Source organism: Lytechinus variegatus, chromosome 16 (assembly GCF_018143015.1).
Source record: "Lytechinus variegatus isolate NC3 chromosome 16, Lvar_3.0, whole genome shotgun sequence".
Lineage (NCBI taxonomy): Eukaryota > Metazoa > Echinodermata > Echinoidea > Temnopleuroida > Toxopneustidae > Lytechinus > Lytechinus variegatus.
This window is the reverse complement of record NC_054755.1, coordinates 27,200,666-27,218,945: the sequence shown is the minus strand read 5'-3', so window position 1 is coordinate 27,218,945 and position 18,280 is coordinate 27,200,666. Positions and strand designations below refer to the sequence as shown.

General features: G+C 36.6%; 1 protein-coding gene across 1 annotated transcript in view; it reads left to right on the top strand.

The window, feature by feature from the left end:
* LOC121430071 overlaps positions 1–12,681 on the top strand; it is a 13,356-nt gene extending 675 nt beyond the window's left edge. Inside the window, exons 2-5 of the mRNA XM_041627344.1 lie at positions 3,278–3,400; positions 4,841–4,976; positions 9,739–9,831; positions 10,710–12,681. Of these exons, the coding sequence (XP_041483278.1) occupies positions 3,278–3,400; positions 4,841–4,976; positions 9,739–9,831; positions 10,710–10,936 (579 nt within the window). The 3' untranslated portion in view covers positions 10,937–12,681. The remainder of the gene's footprint in view (positions 1–3,277; positions 3,401–4,840; positions 4,977–9,738; positions 9,832–10,709) is intronic.
* Positions 12,682–18,280: the final 5,599 nt, after the last annotated feature.

Sequence of the window (18,280 nt, the reverse complement as noted above, 5' to 3'; positions counted from 1 at the left end):
ATATGTGAGTTCCAGTCCCAACTAATAGTAGGTAAGCAACAATAAAAAGTATATATATATATTTTTTTTTTTGGGGGGGGGTGCATATGGAACTCTTTCAAGCAACTAACTCCCAAAATTTGTCGGCATTATCCTGATTTATAGTCACCACTCCATTCACTACCGTTCATTTCGTCAGCGGCTCGGTGACTTCTTTCATCTCCCATTGACTTTGTACACAACAAGCGCACACACTGCACACACACACACACACACGAGAAGAGAGGTGACTTATTTCAGGAATAGGCCGGCTTTTCAATTCTTTCTTCCAAACCAGCACCCATATTGAAAACAGTTCCAAGGGCACTGATTAAAAGTGATTATACTCACCCCGATTCACCCTACCTAATCTAAGAGTATGGACAGAAGTCTTACTAATATATGCCTATGTGTTTTATAATGTAAATGGCTAGCTTGAAGACATAGCGACAATTCCACGTACGATTGTCGTTTACAAATTCACATTCTTTTTGCACACGTACAAGTAGAGTATGCTCGGAGCTAGGAGTGGTGAACAAGATTTTTTCGAGAAAAGAAACCTGTAGATCCGTAATTTCATTTTTAAGCAACAATATTTAATATGTCTGCTCTGAGCAGTGGCGGACCGTGACCCGATGAGACAGTAATTGGAGTGGCACTGTATTCTTTGTGACAAAGCTGTGCCCCTCCAATGCGTTGTCTCCTACGGGTCACGGTCCGCCACTGGCTCTGACCGTTTCTTTGCTGGTATAACTTTCTCATTTCGGTTATTAAGTAGGCCTATGTTGTTTGACATCTAAATTTATACCTTATCCATACCCATTTTTTAATGTAATTTACTTTATTACGTAATGTCTATATCAGCGATTAAACACTGTTCTATTTCAAAACGACCAGGCAATATTTACACAGAGACAACGCACCTTGTGAAATTCATGATATAGACAATGGACCTACTACAACCATCAGGGTGGAAATCTCTCCCAAAAGGTAGGGGGGGTGACAAGGGGCTTGAAAATTTGACAAGCATAACAAAAATAAGTTAATCATCCCAAAAGTCAGGTCATCTGGTCCTAAAAACATGTTTCGTTTCGATTTTGAATGATGTATTTCTTACCATGATATAAGACCAAAAATAGTAGGGGGACATTTGATATCGTGTCCCCCTATTTTGAGTAGGGGGACACGTCCCCCTGTCCCCCCCCCCTTCTGGGGTTTCCGCCCATGACAACCATGCATGTGCAGACGGAGGGAGGATAAATCAGTCTGGCTTTTTACCATGATTGCCATTATGTGTTACTCGATGAGACTAGCAAATAGTGTTTCATCCATGATATATTTTGCCTGTATTCTATCGCTTTCCAAATAAAGATCACGCCTTTGATTTTTTTTTTCATTTGGACTGTTTTCGTAGTACATGTATTGGTTGCATTGTTATCCTCAAAAGTATGATTCAATTTATTCAGTGATGCAGATAGAAGTGATCTACCGTGTGAAACCAGCGCGTAATACGGCACGCGCTGGTCTCATACAGTCTGAGTGAATACCTCAATGTTCAAGGCTCGAAGATACACTGACTGGTGGATTCATATTAAAACATGTTCAGGAAGTTTGCCACATGTACGGTCGGAGCATGGAGCGATTACTAGCTCTATGGTCGGAGCCTCGGAGGTAGAAACATGTACTGGGGTTTTGTTATTTGTGTGTCAAAATGTACAAAACAAGCTGTAATTGTTGAAAATGGAAATAAACGAAATGACTATGAAAATGATACACATGGGGAGATCCAGGATTTTCCAAAAGCGAAGGGGGGGGGGACACATTTTCCCCAAGAAAAAATTGACAAAAAGGTTTTTACTAAAAATGTCATTCACTCTCAAGGGGGAGGGGCACATTTACATAAAAATATTGGCTATGACTATCAGCGCCACTGCCATGATAAATCATCCCAGTGTGAGCTAGATCGACCCTTTAAAGGGGAAGTTCACCCTGAAGAAAACTTTGTTGTAAAAATAGCAGAAAAAATAGTAAAAAATATTGGTGAAGGTTTGAGGAAAATCTGTTAAAGAGTAAGAAAGTTATTAGAGTTCAAAATTTGGGATTTGTGATGTCATAAACGAGCAGCTGCCCCATGTGTTATGTAATATAAAATGTATGAATTTCAAATTTTGTATGGTTCCTGATGACTTAATTTTGTTTTCTTTTCATGATCGGGTGTGAAATGATTTGTCTATTGATATACAAAAGTTACAGTGAAAACCATTTTCAATTTTCTGAGAAAATTACATTTCATTGATTTTTTACCATTCGCTATGTAGGAATGCTGCTCGCATATGACGTCACAAATCAAATAATTGAAATTCTAATAACTTTTTAATTGTTTGATGAATTTTTCTCAAACCTTCGGCAATATTTTTTATTATTTTTTCTGCTATTTTTACAATAAACTTTTTGTCAGGGTGAACTTCCCCTTTAACCACTTCCAATCTGCAACCACCCTATCTGAATACACAATAAACACTTCAGGGAGGTGTTTCACAAAGATTTAAGTATGACTTAGAGTCGCACTTAAATGCCTAGTTACGCGCAGTATAAAAGGCATGACAGCATTGGTCAGATCATGCCAAGAGGACGCGCACTACTGCGTATTGATCAATAAGATTGCGCGTTGCATATCATGTACGCGTCGACATTTAAGTGCGACCTAAGTCATACTTAATTCTTTGTGAAACACCCCCCAAGTCTTTCAATCATTATTGCAGTGGCGTACAAATGGGGAGGGATGCTTTTGCGCTTGCCTCCAAAGTTTTCATGACCAAGAAAAAAGATAGAGAAGGGTGAAGTATGATATTGTTTTCTCAACATATGTCAAAATCTATCACGAAATTTGACGTTTTAAATAAAAATTTCTCCTACAGTCTACTGCAGATATTTTCTTTGCTGTTATGTTGAACGCAAAGCGATACGTCTGATGAGGCAAAGACTACGACAAACCACAATTCCTAGTCTTTGCCACATCAGACCTATCGCTTGCTTTCAGCATAACAGCAAAGACAATAACTGCGCAGCCCCCGCCTAGATTATGGGCTAAATTTCTCCCGGCGATACGCCACATCTGGACCTCTCAACATTTTTTACTCTTTATGCCACTGCATTATTGTAACACAAATATGATTAATTACACTAACATGTATTTATTGTACAGTGGATGGATGCTTTATGTAATACATTTTTGCAATGTTGGTAATTTTTTCTTCAGATACTGAAAAATGGTGGCTACCAGGGACCTACCGCTGTTGCCTCCATACTCAACAGACTTGTGGAGGATAAGACAAAGAAGATTCTAGATATCGGATCTGGAACAGGGATGGTCGGTGAAGAGGTAAGAAAAGTGTCTAGTTTTATTCTAATCAAATCAAACTTCCCGACTTTCTATTTCCTACATATTCAAGAGTGTCTGTCTAACATGATCCCCAAAGAGGACGATTTAATCGCTTTAATCGCTTCCCATATAGACTCGGTCTGATGTTGTTTGAAGGTTTGCATGGTGGCATGTACAACTGCTGATGTGGTTTACGGTACACCACGTGGAGTGTTATAGAAACAGTGGATAGAAGAATAGAAGAAATGGATAGGCGAGAAAGTGGGGATTTGAGACTCAGTCTGCTGTGCAAACTCTTCCCTCGAGTTAAGGGGTCTACTAATGCAAAGCCTACAATGACTTCTGTATTGAAGACCCGCTCGCTCAGAAACAGCGAGGTTGACATTGGCTAGTCTTTGTGTGAAGACCCACTTGTTGATAAAAGTTTCAGTCAGGGTCTGTGCCTGCAGACTATCACAGACTGGCTCCATGGAGTTTTATTATGTATATCATCGCAGTTAGCTGTAACAGTAAAGTACTGCTATTAGCATTACTACGTATTATTATTATCATCATTATTATTATTATCATTATTATTATCATAATAATAATAATAATAATAAGTAGTAGTAGCAGTAGTACTAGTAGAAGTAGCAGCAGTAGTAGTAGTTGTCGTAAAAGTAGTAGTAGTAGCAGAAGCAGAAGTAGTAGTAGTAGTGCATGGTAGTAGTAGTATAGTCATGATAGTAGTAGTATAGTAGTAGTAGTACTAGTAGTAGAAGTAGTACAGTAGAAGTAGTAGTAGTAGTAGTAGTAATATTATTATTATTTTCAATCACCAGGCCATTTTTAGTTCAGATAACATTTTTTTTATTTGATCATGCGCAGAATGGAACTCCGAACTTGCCGGTTCAGCTTGACAAACAACTATTATCAATATTATCATTACTGTCATCATTATTATAATTATCATTATTATTTTCATTATCATTATGATTATTTTTATCTATTAACATTACCGTTATTATCATTAATATTTTTCATTATTTTCATTTTTATTTTTTAATCTTAATTCATTTTTTTTAAGTACAATCAATGTCAATCGGAATAATGAACAAGAATTAGAAGGTATAAACAAAGAGAACTAATGCGAACTAAAGTAACTTTGACTAATAACTATATAAAACAGAACGGAGGGGCTTGCCAAGATAAGCAAAGCTTGTATGGGAAGCAAGCCCCTGTAACTTAGTTTCAATACGTAGAGGCAACATTACAGACTTTAGTATAAAAGCGTGACGGAAGACAGTATAAAAGGTTTATTGCTGTTATTGTTCGTTTTATCGTCATTCTATCATTTTTATCAACTTAATCATACTATTCGATCTTCATCACCTCAATCATATATATTAGGTACAAGTATATTTTGTTATTATAATACTTGAAATATACACATTTCTGTAGCTTGGCAAAGTTGGTTTCACCAATATATTCGCAGTGGACCCATCCCAGGAAAGCCTCAACGTGTGTAAATCCAAGGGCGTCTACAAGGACTTTGTTCACAGCTTCGTTGGACCTGCGCAAGTACCTTTTGAAGAAAGTAAGTAGGGCTATCATGTTATACTTAACCTTATTGACATTGGGGAGTTATCATCGCCTTCAAGAACATAGATAAAGTATTGCCAAATTCCCTTCATGACAATGAACAACCAAGGAGTATTTGTCGAAAATTTAGAAATCAAAACAGCAGTTTCGTCCTGGACAAAGGGCATAGATTATTTTCAATTTTTCGGCTGCTCCAAAAACTAGGAACGGAACTACTGTTCCGGTTCGCAAATTTCCGACAAAGACACGGTGCAAAAATACTATATGTATTCATCGAAAATTATCAAACAATTTTTTTTTAATGCAAGGGGCATTGGGGTGGTGTCACATCTAAGTGGGTAGGGGCAACCGAACCTCCAATGATTTTTTAAGTAGTGTAAAATAATCAGAGAAAAAAAAAGTGAAAAGAAAGTTGAAGGGAGGATAAGTCAGAATAACGACGTAACGACGACCCCTGCCTGCGTTGCATTAGTATGTAAGTACTGTATATATATATATATATATATATATATATATATATATATATATATATATATATATATGTATATATATATATATACACACACACACACCAGTGTATGTTATATACACACAACACACACACCCACGCACCCTAACCCGTGTAACGCACCCATTTAAAGTCAGATATGAGTCAAATTTGCATCCCAATATGGCGAGAAACGTGAGAAAGCCAATCTGAGTGGCGTTAACATGTGACATGGTTTCGTCCAACTCACCAATAGATTAAAAAAAATCAACGATGTGACTTCCAGCAGTGGCGAGTATCCGAATAAAAATAAAATCCGTCATTTCAATATCCGAAGTGCCTTCCTCATTAAAACATAGGTGAATAATGAGCCAAAATATGTAGGGATCGAGCCAAAATACGTTCATAATGACCAAAGATTCATGTTGACTAAGAGAGAGCAGATATCCAGATCTAAAAAATGACGTAAATGTACATAACAAATTTTCACGCCTAAATATAATGAAATACTGGAATGGTTGAATTGTTAAAATTTGTGCTCAATTTCGAGCTGGAAAGTCACCACTTCCCCCCGGCCAAAAGACGCAGATGATAATTATTGATGACACCAGGTGCTGGAAATTTGACACCTCTTTAACCAAGGAGTTATGATACATGGAGAACCATCAAACACTTTCCCTTTAACTTTGATGCCGCAATGCTAAAACATTGTACACATGTGTCCATTTTTTTTCGCAGCCTCTGGTCGGAGAATATAAGCAGACACCTTATCCACTTTTACAGGGGACAGCAAAAATAAAAGTTGCAATATTTCTTGAAATATTTAAAATTACTCGACTAGCCGCAGTTCTGACACACATCATCAAAAGTTAATGTATTCCGAAAACTATTCATAATAGTGTGGCATTTTGTGGGATTCCGTAAAATGTTGATTCTAAACATGTCAAACTATGCGATTTTATTACATTTCAAAACTGTTATCATTCAATGTTTCGCCCAATTTCGTGACACAATAAGCCTTTGATTACATTCATCAGTTTCTTCAATATCTATGTTTAATGCTCATAGGGTAATGGAAATATCCCAGTTATCTATTTTCGACACAAATCACTTTTCAGTTTTCGCATGAAACTGGCGGTATCAAAGGCTACACTGCTCCTTTTTATTTTGTACGTCTTAAGAATCTGGATTCTATTTGCATAATTTATGGTTGTCTCTCCATTCTTTTTACCTCTTGCTTTAACGATCTTGACTTTAAAATTTCCGCGCTTTGTTCGTAGCGTGTGGAGACCAGCCACCATTGGTGTAGCCAGTCCGTAGTTCCTTTCTGCGCATGCTCAAAAGATAGTACGCATGATCAGAGGAAGGTCATTTGTACTAAAGTGACATGGTTGATTTAAAATCTAACGAGATAAGCATCAACTTTGACGTCTTGATTATTCATAATATTCTTTTGAATTGTGGTTTTCATTTAAATTCACAAAAACAACAATGCGTCCACGAACGACTGGTATTTCACAGTTTGCCAAGTACATTGTGCAACATGATGTGATATGCATTCAAGGTAGGATGCAACAAATACCTTCATAAAGTGTTAATTTGTGTGCTATTCCAGTCATCCGGTCTATTCAATTTCTTCATCCTGCTATGTAAGGCAAGCTTAAATAATATCTTGCTTTGAAATCTACCTATCATAATGAAAAAAATGAAAGGTCATTTGACCAAAATTGTCCATGAAATAACTACGAACTGGTGTATAGTTTTAGTGATATCCATATCATAATCATGATAATACTGCATTGAATGGGGAAAATCCGTTCGGCAATCCTAATTGCTTTACATTTTTGTCATATTGGTTGAAGCACTAGATGATACTTCGATCTGACGTCACAATGGATTTTCTGTAGGACCTATTCATCAGTCTGTTTACGAACATGCTATAGTTCTGTAGGGTCATGCAAGTCACATTTTCACTTACCTTATCAATATAATGTTTGATTAGCTAGAAAATAATTTTGATACGTCTTTCATATTTAATATATCATTGTCGTGCGATATTATTGACACACATTGTTGACTGGTTTATCTGCAATTATAGTTATAGATTGAATCAAATTTTTGCTATCAAAGTCACCTTGTAAGATATGACTTCAAACATTGGCAATGACACTGTTGCTAGTGTGAATTTTAGATTGATAAAACGCTGGTAAAAAAAAGAAATACTAGTTTAAATAGAAGGAAAAATTATTAACAGAATGTGTTATTTGATGACAGCAGCATTCCACTCTAGATTATAATCATGCGTTCTAAAATGATTTGCCCAATATCATGAATATTGTTGTAAAGAGAGAACCTGTGCGTTTTCTTTTTTAACAAAACAACATCAAATTATGTGCAAAATTTTGGCACTGCTGTGTAAAAACTATGTAGGAAACTAAACTTTTTCATCCAAAGTTTACCTGAAACAAAAACATATGATAAATGCCTACATACAAAATGACAATTCGTTCATTTTTAAATGATTTTGGCTCGTTTGTTTATAGATAGAAAATTTTAATGATTAAAGAGTGAAAATGAACTTTTGAACCCCAAATTAGCTCTAATCTACGAGAGTAAAAAACGATAAAAGCATCTCCTTTTTCCTTTACACATGTATTTTCAATAGAAAATTATTGAAATGTACAATGTAAACTCTATAGGAATTCCACAGAATTAAATGTTTGAAAGGAACATTCAAAAAATGAGGTGATTTGCAAAGAAGTTCAAAAGACTGATTGCTCAAAGTTCGAGAAAATCTATTGTACAATAACATGTTAACCCGACGATTGTACATGATCGACAGGGAGGGCGTTTCATCAACATTTTCATCCGACAAGTAGTCAGATCTGACATCTTTCCTCGAATTTGATTGGCTGAGAGGCTTTGTTCCCATGGTAACTGTCGGATGAAACGTCCGACAAGTCCGTTGTATATTCCGCAGTAGGACAGGAGACAGCCTCACTGCAGTGGTGTAACGAAGAGAGAAAATAAACACTGTAAAAATTGTGGTGTTAAAACTGACACCAATTGGTATTAATAGAGGACCACACCCTGAGGTGTTAAAATAACACCCTAGAGATTGAACACAACACCAAAGAGTGTGAATGTAACAACCATAGGTGTTGTAATAACACCTAGAGGAGTAAAACTAGCACCAACAATTTAACAACGGTGTAAAATAACTGGTGTGGTCCTCTATGTACACCGGTTTACACCACAGTTTTTGCTGTGAATGATAAACGGATTGAAAAAAGGAAGAAAGTATAGTAAAAATAAAAGACATCCATGCCGTTATGGCAAAAATGCATCAGACTTTAATATTCCCTGCAGCTACACTGGCGAAACCAGGGGTCTGTTGCAGAAAGAGTTTCGTTTAAACGCAAGTCAAAAAATCAATCGCAAGTCCAAAATGCGTGCTGTTGATTGGTTGAAAATCAAGTTGCGCTTGATTTTAGAGTTGCGTTTGATTGCAACTTTCTGCAACGGGCCCCAGATCGACAAAATCAATTACACTGTTGCCAATTGCAGTTCATAGGTCGGTTTTGGGTCGGTTTGATTGGAGTAACTGATCCCCTAATATATACTGACTTAGAGTCCTTATGATAGAATTGTACTCGCGCCATGATAACTAATAGGTCATGGGTAAAATTGAAAAGGTTCAATGGCAGATAACACGATGCCTTTATAAGGCCACCGCACACCTTACGACTGTTCGCGATCCGATTTTGGAACAAATCGCATTTTTCTCATTTTCTGAAAATGTGAATGGAACATATCATTTTATTTGAGGTTATAATTCATTGAAAGAATACGAAAAAAAAATTGGATTCATAATATAGAAATGGAAGAAAATACCCAATGCTTTTGTACACAAACCTATGGAATCGCAACCCTCCAGACACAACATGACGTCATCCTTTCCAGGCGACGTGGGGTGCTCAATCGAAGCGTACTTTGGAGGAGCAGTTTCTTTGATTTTTATCTAATATTTCTAAAAAATGGAAGGAGATGTATAGAATATTTTTGGTATATTTGTATTGTATGAATCATTGCCTTTCTTTTAATATATGATTGTTTTTACACCGGTCAGGGTCTTTAAATGTTTGCGGAAACTTGAACAAAATAGACGGTGAATCCCCTTTGCCCATTGCTAACGAGAAGATTTTGTTACGTGTCTTTATTTCAACCGTTAGTGAATGTGTTCTATGATCATTTATTTGTGTTTATGAAGATTCCTTTGATGGAGCCGGATCAAGCGGCACCTTTCTTCCTGGTCACTGCGATGGGACGTCATTGAAAGAAGTGGTTAGACTCGTTAAACCAGGTAAGATTCACACACACAACACACACGCACACCCGAACACACCCACACCTTCACCCATGATCCCATACACCTTCACCCATTTTTTTTTGTTTAAACAAGTGCACATCTAGATACCAATAATGCATATAGCATTTCCATTTATTTGAAAGCAGGATAAAAGAGCATTGCTAATTAAATGCCTTGCTCACGGTCATAAGTGCCGCGGCCGGGGATCGAACCCCGGACTTTCCATGTACAGCCAGGCGCCTTAGACCACTCGGCCACGGCACCTCATATATACACACCCGAACACACACCCTCACCCATACACACAGACACCCACAGACACCCTCACACACACACACGCACCCACACGACCAGTGGAAGAAGGAAAGCTGAAACAGTTGGGTGATTCCGACTGTTGGTCAAGAAGATGATAGTCACAATGTGACCCAGCATTGGCTAAAGAAGTGTTGGTAAATGCGAATCACCTGTAACGCTCCTTTGATAAAGAAAATTTCCCAATATCAATTTGAACCAACATAAGTTGAACAATTGATGTTGGTTAGACAACCACTACCACCATCAACATCATCACCATCATCATCATCATCTGATATCGCCATAACCATTATTCTCATTGTCCTCCACGTTGTCATCATTACCTCTCTATTCCGTGAACATTGCCATGCATTGTACCGTTACCACCATTATTCACCATCACTACCACCACTGAAATTACCATCATCATCACCACTACCATCAGCAGCAGCTGCAGCACCGACATTATCATCATCATCATCACCAACATATACATGATGATCAGTGCCGGGGATCATGGCCACCGCTTTCTCATTTTATTTCCTTTTTCCTCTTTACTCCCACCCTACCCCCTTCAGGTGGCGTCATTGTTATCGCAACGAGGAAGACATTTTATACCGAGAAGCCAGGCGAATGGAACTGGAGCGGTACGAATGGCCCATCCCAGGAGAAGCAGATCGACTTCAATTATCGCGCCATCTCAGATGAGCTGGTGTCTTCCCGGCAGTGTTCTTTGGTCTTGGAGGATATTCCAGGTTATTCGCAAGGGGTGATGGGATTGGCGATGATATATACGGTGCTTTGATATCACACACGTCCCCCGGCCCCCTTTGCCCGGGGGGGGGGGGGTATGAAAGCGTCCTTGGCCATGTTGAGTACGTTTGACACCACTGAGTTTGTTATGAATTATGTAACTTTCTGAACATGCATCGAAGAAATTCTTTATTTACACGCAGTTGATGTATTATGTTTAGTTTCTTATAATATAAGATGTGAAATTTATATTTTATATACGGGTTCACATACGTGTATTTATATTTACAGTGGCTTTATAAGATTCCCGATTCTTAAATCTGTCATGAATAGCTTACTGGACGTTCTGGCGATCGACTTTGTCCCTCATCCCCCCTATGTGTGTCTCACACTTTAATGCTTAAGTTCATACTTCATGATTCATGCATGTATTATATAAGATCCTTTATTTCATGCCATAGATGTATGATTAGTTCAATTTCATTCATTCAAACCATATGAAAAAATTCCAATAAATGTAGCAACGCATACAACAAATGAGTATTATTTATACATTCATGAAAAAATAATCAACACGTGGTAAGAGGCACACAAAAAGGATTAAAATCTTGTTATGCAGGTGCCCCTTTACAAGTATATTAAATTAAACATAAATAATTCAATTGAAATAGACGTAATCTTTATACATTCACAGATCAATCACTGAATCACCCACACCCAACAAACATCCATGACCCTTTTACACTTAAACAATTGAGAGGGGAGGAGTTTGTTAAGAAAATGGAAAGGGAATCAATATGAATAACTTCTAATTGATTGTCTTTTGAGTAAAAATTTAAATGAACAAGAACGAATTATTGTACTTAAATTGTTATAGTTCCTGCATGTTTTAAAGAGTTATGAATTTTAATAATAGAGGTCAGTGGAAGATAAAAATGAGAGGCTAAACGAATATAATACTGGTGGTAGTCATTAATATGTTAAAAAAATCATGATGTTTACAGGTGCCATTACCTGTTAATAGTTTCTTAAAGCTTTTAAACTTTTTTTAGATTACAAAGCAAAAAGAAAATGCTCTGTCAGTTAGTCCGAAAATATCCTAAATAATGATTTATGCTAATGTATGCATAATATCAAAGGTAAATGGTGTAATTACTAGAATACAACCCCAAATGGCATTTTCTGATCAAATTTTCATTCTAAAAAAAATCGTTACCACTATATATTCGTAAGTGTTTTTTTTTAATTTTATTTATTACCTCTTAAAAAATATTTTGTTAAAGTTTGGATATCGGCGGTGACATAGCATAAATATCAATACATTAATCAATATTAATTGGCGGGGGAAAATAATTATATCTATCGCCTATTCTGTTTCAAAAAAGTTATTTTGTATCAACAACAAATATGGCAAGCTTTAATTCGAGAAATATAGTTCATCTCCAGGCTTGTTTTTGTATTGTTTATATACAAAGTTTCTTTTTAAAAAAAAATTGTCGTCGTGTGCTTATATTTTTATAAGTTAGACAATCATAAACATACATAATAAACATGACGTTTATAAATTACGAATGTCTTCACCATTCCCGTAGGTTGGTATACATGGTATATATGACTCATGTTCAGTTAATCATCGTTATCTTAATAATGTATTCCTTCAAAAAGTCTTAGCCTCATAATACATTTCTTTATGACTGTACCAATGTATAAATTCCCCTTTGATGATATTAGCGATAGTGAATTTAAAGGGAATCCAACCCAAATAAAAACTTGTTTTTATAAGGAAAAGAATAATCAGACAAGTTGATAGGTGAAAGTTTGAACAACATTGGACAAACAAAAAGAAAGATATGAATTTTTAAAAGTTGTAAATATTGGTAATCACTATACCCATGGAGATTTCAAATTGGCCGCATATGGGATGTCATAGTGATGTAAGGCAAGGACTACTCTTCCATGTAGTCCAATACATATTATGGCTAAAATGTCATTTTTCCCAAAAGTTTTATTTCAAATTGTATTTTTCTTTCATGAGGACATAAAACAATATACTACATGGGTTATATCTAGATTACTGCCCCAGGGGAATGGGTATTTAGGAGAAAACCACAAATCCCTGATAATAAAGTACATGGCCTATGGGAAAGTTGTCCTTGCCCCTTGTCATAATTTACTTACCCAGTTGCCAATTTGAAATCTACATAGTATTAGTGATCTCAATTTTAAAGCAGCTATAACTTTCTTATTGCTTGTCCAATTTCTTTCAAACTTTCACCATTCTGTTTAATTTATTTTTCTCCTTCCTAACACAACATTTTATGGCCAAAGCTGGATTCCCCTTTAAGTGACTGTTTGGTGATTTCAAGACTTTTACGGATTTGTCTCAAACTGTAAGGGATTGGAATAACCTTGTAGTCCATGATGATGGTGATGATGATGATGATGTTGGTGTTGATGATGATGGTGGTGATGATGGTGATGATGATGATATTGCTATTCATTCTGAATTGATTGTTGGGCAAAATAAATTCTTTGATATTGCTGACTGTAAAAACCTGCTTAAGGATGATTTTAATAATCATCTCGATAAGGCATTGGTGATGAGAAGCACTTTTGGTTTGTAGTATTTTAATGCTAGAAGCCAAACAAAAAAATGATGCTTTAAATGAATTTATTTGAAATTTATATGAATTGACATGAAATTTTCAGTTTGTGGTTTCAGTGAAACATGTATACACAATAATGCACCCTACTGTTTCAAATTGACAATTACACTTTGTATCATTGTGATAGAGTCAGACATTGTGATAGAGTCAGAGATGGTGTGAGTTTAATACGATCAGATTTGCATCTTATGTGAATCTTTATTTATTGAAATTGAACTTCCTGACACGAAGAACACCAATGTCTCGAATGTATACAGAGATCCTCAAACGTTTATCACAGACTTTACTCAATCGATGAATGAGTGCTTTCAGGAGTTGCTTAAGGTAAAAAAAGATATTTACGTGATGGGCGATTTCAATATATTGCTTCAAGTGCTAAACATGATAATGACTTTCTCAATATAATCTATAATGATTAATTGCAACCTCTGATAGATAAGCCAACACGCATGAAAAATTCTACTCTTTCTCTGATTGATAATTTATTAACGAATGTTCATTCTAGCAATACTACCTCGGGTTTTTTCTACACGGATTTAACTGATCATCTGCCAATCTTTCAAATTGCCTTTTTAACCTGGGTATGAGAGCTTTGTTGAACAAAACCATAATCCATGCCATCTATTGACCAGTTGGGCTAATCTTTAACTGGTCTAATTTTCATTTCGTGTAATTGTTAAATGGTCAAATGATCGTTTGGTCTGATTCACACTTGGTCTCATGTCCATTTAATCTAATATGAAATTAGTAATTTTGATTTATTTAATATAAAATTAACAAATATGTTAAAGACAAATTAATACACCATGCATCCATTGATACTTGCCAGGATCCGGAGGGGTATAGAGCCGGGGTAGGACTGGAACCGGGCGTCCATGAAGGACTACCGATGACGAGATATTCGTTCATCGAATGATGATATTAGGCCTATATCGATTATGGTTTATCTATGATGCTGGAGGTGCCGTGGCCGAGTGGTCTAAGGCGCCTGGCTATACATGTGAAATCCGGGGTTCGATCCCCGGCCGCGGCACCTATGCCCGTGAGCAATGCATTTAATCTACAATGTTATGTTATCCTGCTTTCAAATATAAATGGAAATGCTATATGCATTATTGGTAACTAGGTGTGAACTTGTTTTTTTTTTAAATGCTGAAAACCATATCATACTCATAATCGTTACACCCCCGCATGCAAATTTACATATTCTAAGTATTGAAGCGTATAAAGGTGGAATGGCGGGGTTTCATCAGAATAACATTATTGTGAAGAAAGGAACGAAAATATAACGTTATTGATTGTGTGGCTACGTATCTGTTAAACATTTTTATGCATCTTTTATAATCATTGTGATGCACCATTACGAAAGATACTTGAACTTGGCGGAATATAAGTAAAGGGTGATTCCATACGTGTCGTACGGGACATTTAGAGAACATTTGACAGTTTTTTACAAGAAAAAACTAAAAATATTCCAGAACCTATAGGTGATCATCAAGTACTACCAGAGTGTTAGAAAAACCAAGACTTAACGTGACTTGAATTCACATCCTTGTTACGTGGCCAGGACCAACTCTACATCTCAGCACACAACAACCTCAACTTCTCCAACTCCTAAGTCACCCCAAATCCTCACAATCGATGACACATCTTTTAAAGACAGGGAAGCCGTGTTTGTGTATTTGATCTCTAGCCGCGAACTTTTATTACTGCTAGTCTACATTCAGACTTGGGTGCGTCACACCTCCACCCTTTAAGAACGAAAGTTATAACAGAACTTTCGTGACAAAATAGTACATAATCAATAGTAAATGTGGTTATTGAGGAATAAAAGTTCCAGACTTATGAAAATTTTGATGCTTAAGCCTTTTGTGCGTGCATTCGTTAAACTCTTTGTGATATCAATATCTTGGTTTAGAATACACTCAATATTTTGTTTAATTAGAACATTCCTTTTGAGAACGTTAGTATCCAAATAATCAAATACATGAACTATGTACTCACTGGGTGATTGAGTAAAATATACTTTAACATCCAAATGAGGGTTTTTGTTTTGAATTTTGGTCTCCTCAAAAACCACCAACAACGACAAGTAAAAACACCATTGTATGAAAAATGCAATACAGTTGTACATCATGCTCATTCATTTCTGTCACACAAATTTTTTTTTTTAACTCACTAATTAAAAACACAACCAATATAAGATTGGTTAAAAGCTGAAACTATATACTTTGTGAGGAAAGTATCAGCAAAAATCAATGCCATGAAAACGCAACCCCAATTACTTACTTTGGGTAACATTTCTTTGTGTTTTGTTTGACTTTTGCATCCAAAAAGCTTACAAGCCCCCAGTGACAAAGACTGAGCATAAATGTACATGTATATCTTGATACAAAATAACAAACAGTTTGCAAAAATAAGATCAATGATGGAAGTTAAAGTTCACTTTGGGTTCATTTTGATGAGGTATCAGTTCACACTTCAGTTAGTGTTCAGTTTGTGATTGTTCAACTTCCAGTTTCCAAGATCAGTTTAAATTGAAGTATATCTGTCAAAGTTCCGATTCATCATTATCAATGTCAAGATCCAGTACATCCGTTGGATTCAAATTCACCATTTCTCAGTTTAGGTTTAAATACAATATTACTCAGCAAATCCACGAGACAAGGTATCCGCGATCACATTGTCCTTTCCGGGTATGTGTTCAATGGTAAGATTGTATTCCTGAAGCATCAAGGACCACCTCATCAGCCTAGCGTTCTTGTTCTTCATTCTGTTGAGGAAGGTCAAGGGATTGTGGTCTGTTCTGACCACCAATGGATTGTTCGATATGTAAACATCAAAGTGCTGAAGGCCAAGAATCAGTGCGAGCGTCTCCTTCTCAATAGTGCTATACCTTGCTTGATGGCTATTTAGTTTTTTTTCGACATGTAGCACACTGGTCGTTCTATCCCATCACCATCTTTTTGAAGAAGAATCCCGCCGACTCCAAGACCGCTAGCATCAACTTCCAGCACGAACGTCTTGCTGAAGTCCGGTGCTGCCAAAACAGGCTCACTAGCAAGAGTTGCCTTCAGGCGTTCAAAAGCGATCTGGCATGACGGTGTCCAAGTATATGGCACATCCTTCTTCAACAGGTTCGTCAGAGGTGCAGAAACAGAAGCAAAGTTCTTGCAGAATTTCCGATAGAATCCAGACATCCCCAGAAAGCGACGTAGGGCTCGCTTATCCTCTGGAACCCGGAAGTCCACAATGGCTCCTACCTTAGCACTGATCGGGCGTACAGTCCCAAGCCCAACGATGTGGCCGAGGAATACCACCTGTGCACGTACAAAGTCCGACTTCTTGAGATTCACGGTCAAGTTTGCCTCGGAGAGGCGATCGAAGAGGGACTTCAGGAGATGAAGATGTTCTGCCCAGGTCTCGCTGTATATCACAATGTCATCAAGGTATGCCTGACATCCTTCAAGACCAGCAATCACTGCATTCATCAACCGTTGGAAAGTGGCAGGGCTGTTATATGTTACGTGGCCAGGACCAGCTCTACATCTCAGCACACAACAACCTCAACTTCTCTAACTCCTAAGTCACCCCAAATCCTCACAATCGATGACACATCTTTTAAAGACAGGGAAGCCTTGTTTGTGTATTTGATCTCTAGCCGCGAACTCTTTATTACTGCTAGTCTACATTCAGACTTGGGTGCGTCACAATCCTGTATAATACAGATTTAAAATAGTAATGTGTCGTACGGACGCAGAAAAAGTGGCTTTTTTAGAAACCTCAAGTTCGTACTCAAAAGTCTGTGAGTTTGGCAGATAAATTTCATAGAAACTGAACTTAAATTGACCCTCAATTACCCAAGAACAAACACATTTATAAAAGAAAGCAAAATAAACATTCATGAATAAATAAAGCAAATTATAATTTTCGAGAACATTGTGGCGTACGGGACATCCAAAATGTGTCGTACGGGACATCTCTAAATTGAAGCCAAACTTTCTTACTTTATGTCACTTTGACTTCTTCAATCACATTATTGGCTGATGATAATGATAATCCTATCAAACTAAGACATTCATTAGGTTAGAAACCGCTATTAGCTGAATATTTCCGTCAATATATCAAACAAAATAATGTGTCGTACGGGACAATTGCGTGTCGTACAGGACACTTCTGTGTCGTACGGGACACTTGTGTGTCGTACGGGACACTTGTGTGTTGTACGGGACACTTGTGTGTTGTACAGGCACTTGCGTGTTGTACTGGGCAGCCTGAATAAAAAAAATGAACTTTTTATCAATCAGAAGGAGCATTGCCCCTAAATTCTTCCTTTTTTTATGAAAAATCTTTGAATAAGTAGTCATTCAGGACAATATAATTAAGTAACCTCAATATATACAATTGGGAGCAATATGTTATAATTTTTTCATGATGGGAAATGTACAAGTGTTCACAGCATTTTTACGAGCTGAAAAACTTGAGGTTTTGTGTGAAGTTATATTTTAGGGAATTAATTGATGATTTACAAACACTATTTAAAAATGAATGAATGAAACTTTGTGTAAATTATGGGGCTAAAATGTTCTAATTTTTATATAAAATGTATATCTACATGATATATGTCACAACTGTCATTTTTTTTTGCTTTTTTGTCACATTTTTTTTCTAAAGAAATGCGGTTCTACTTTTTCAAACCCATCTGCATTTCATGAAACCATATGGTTTGT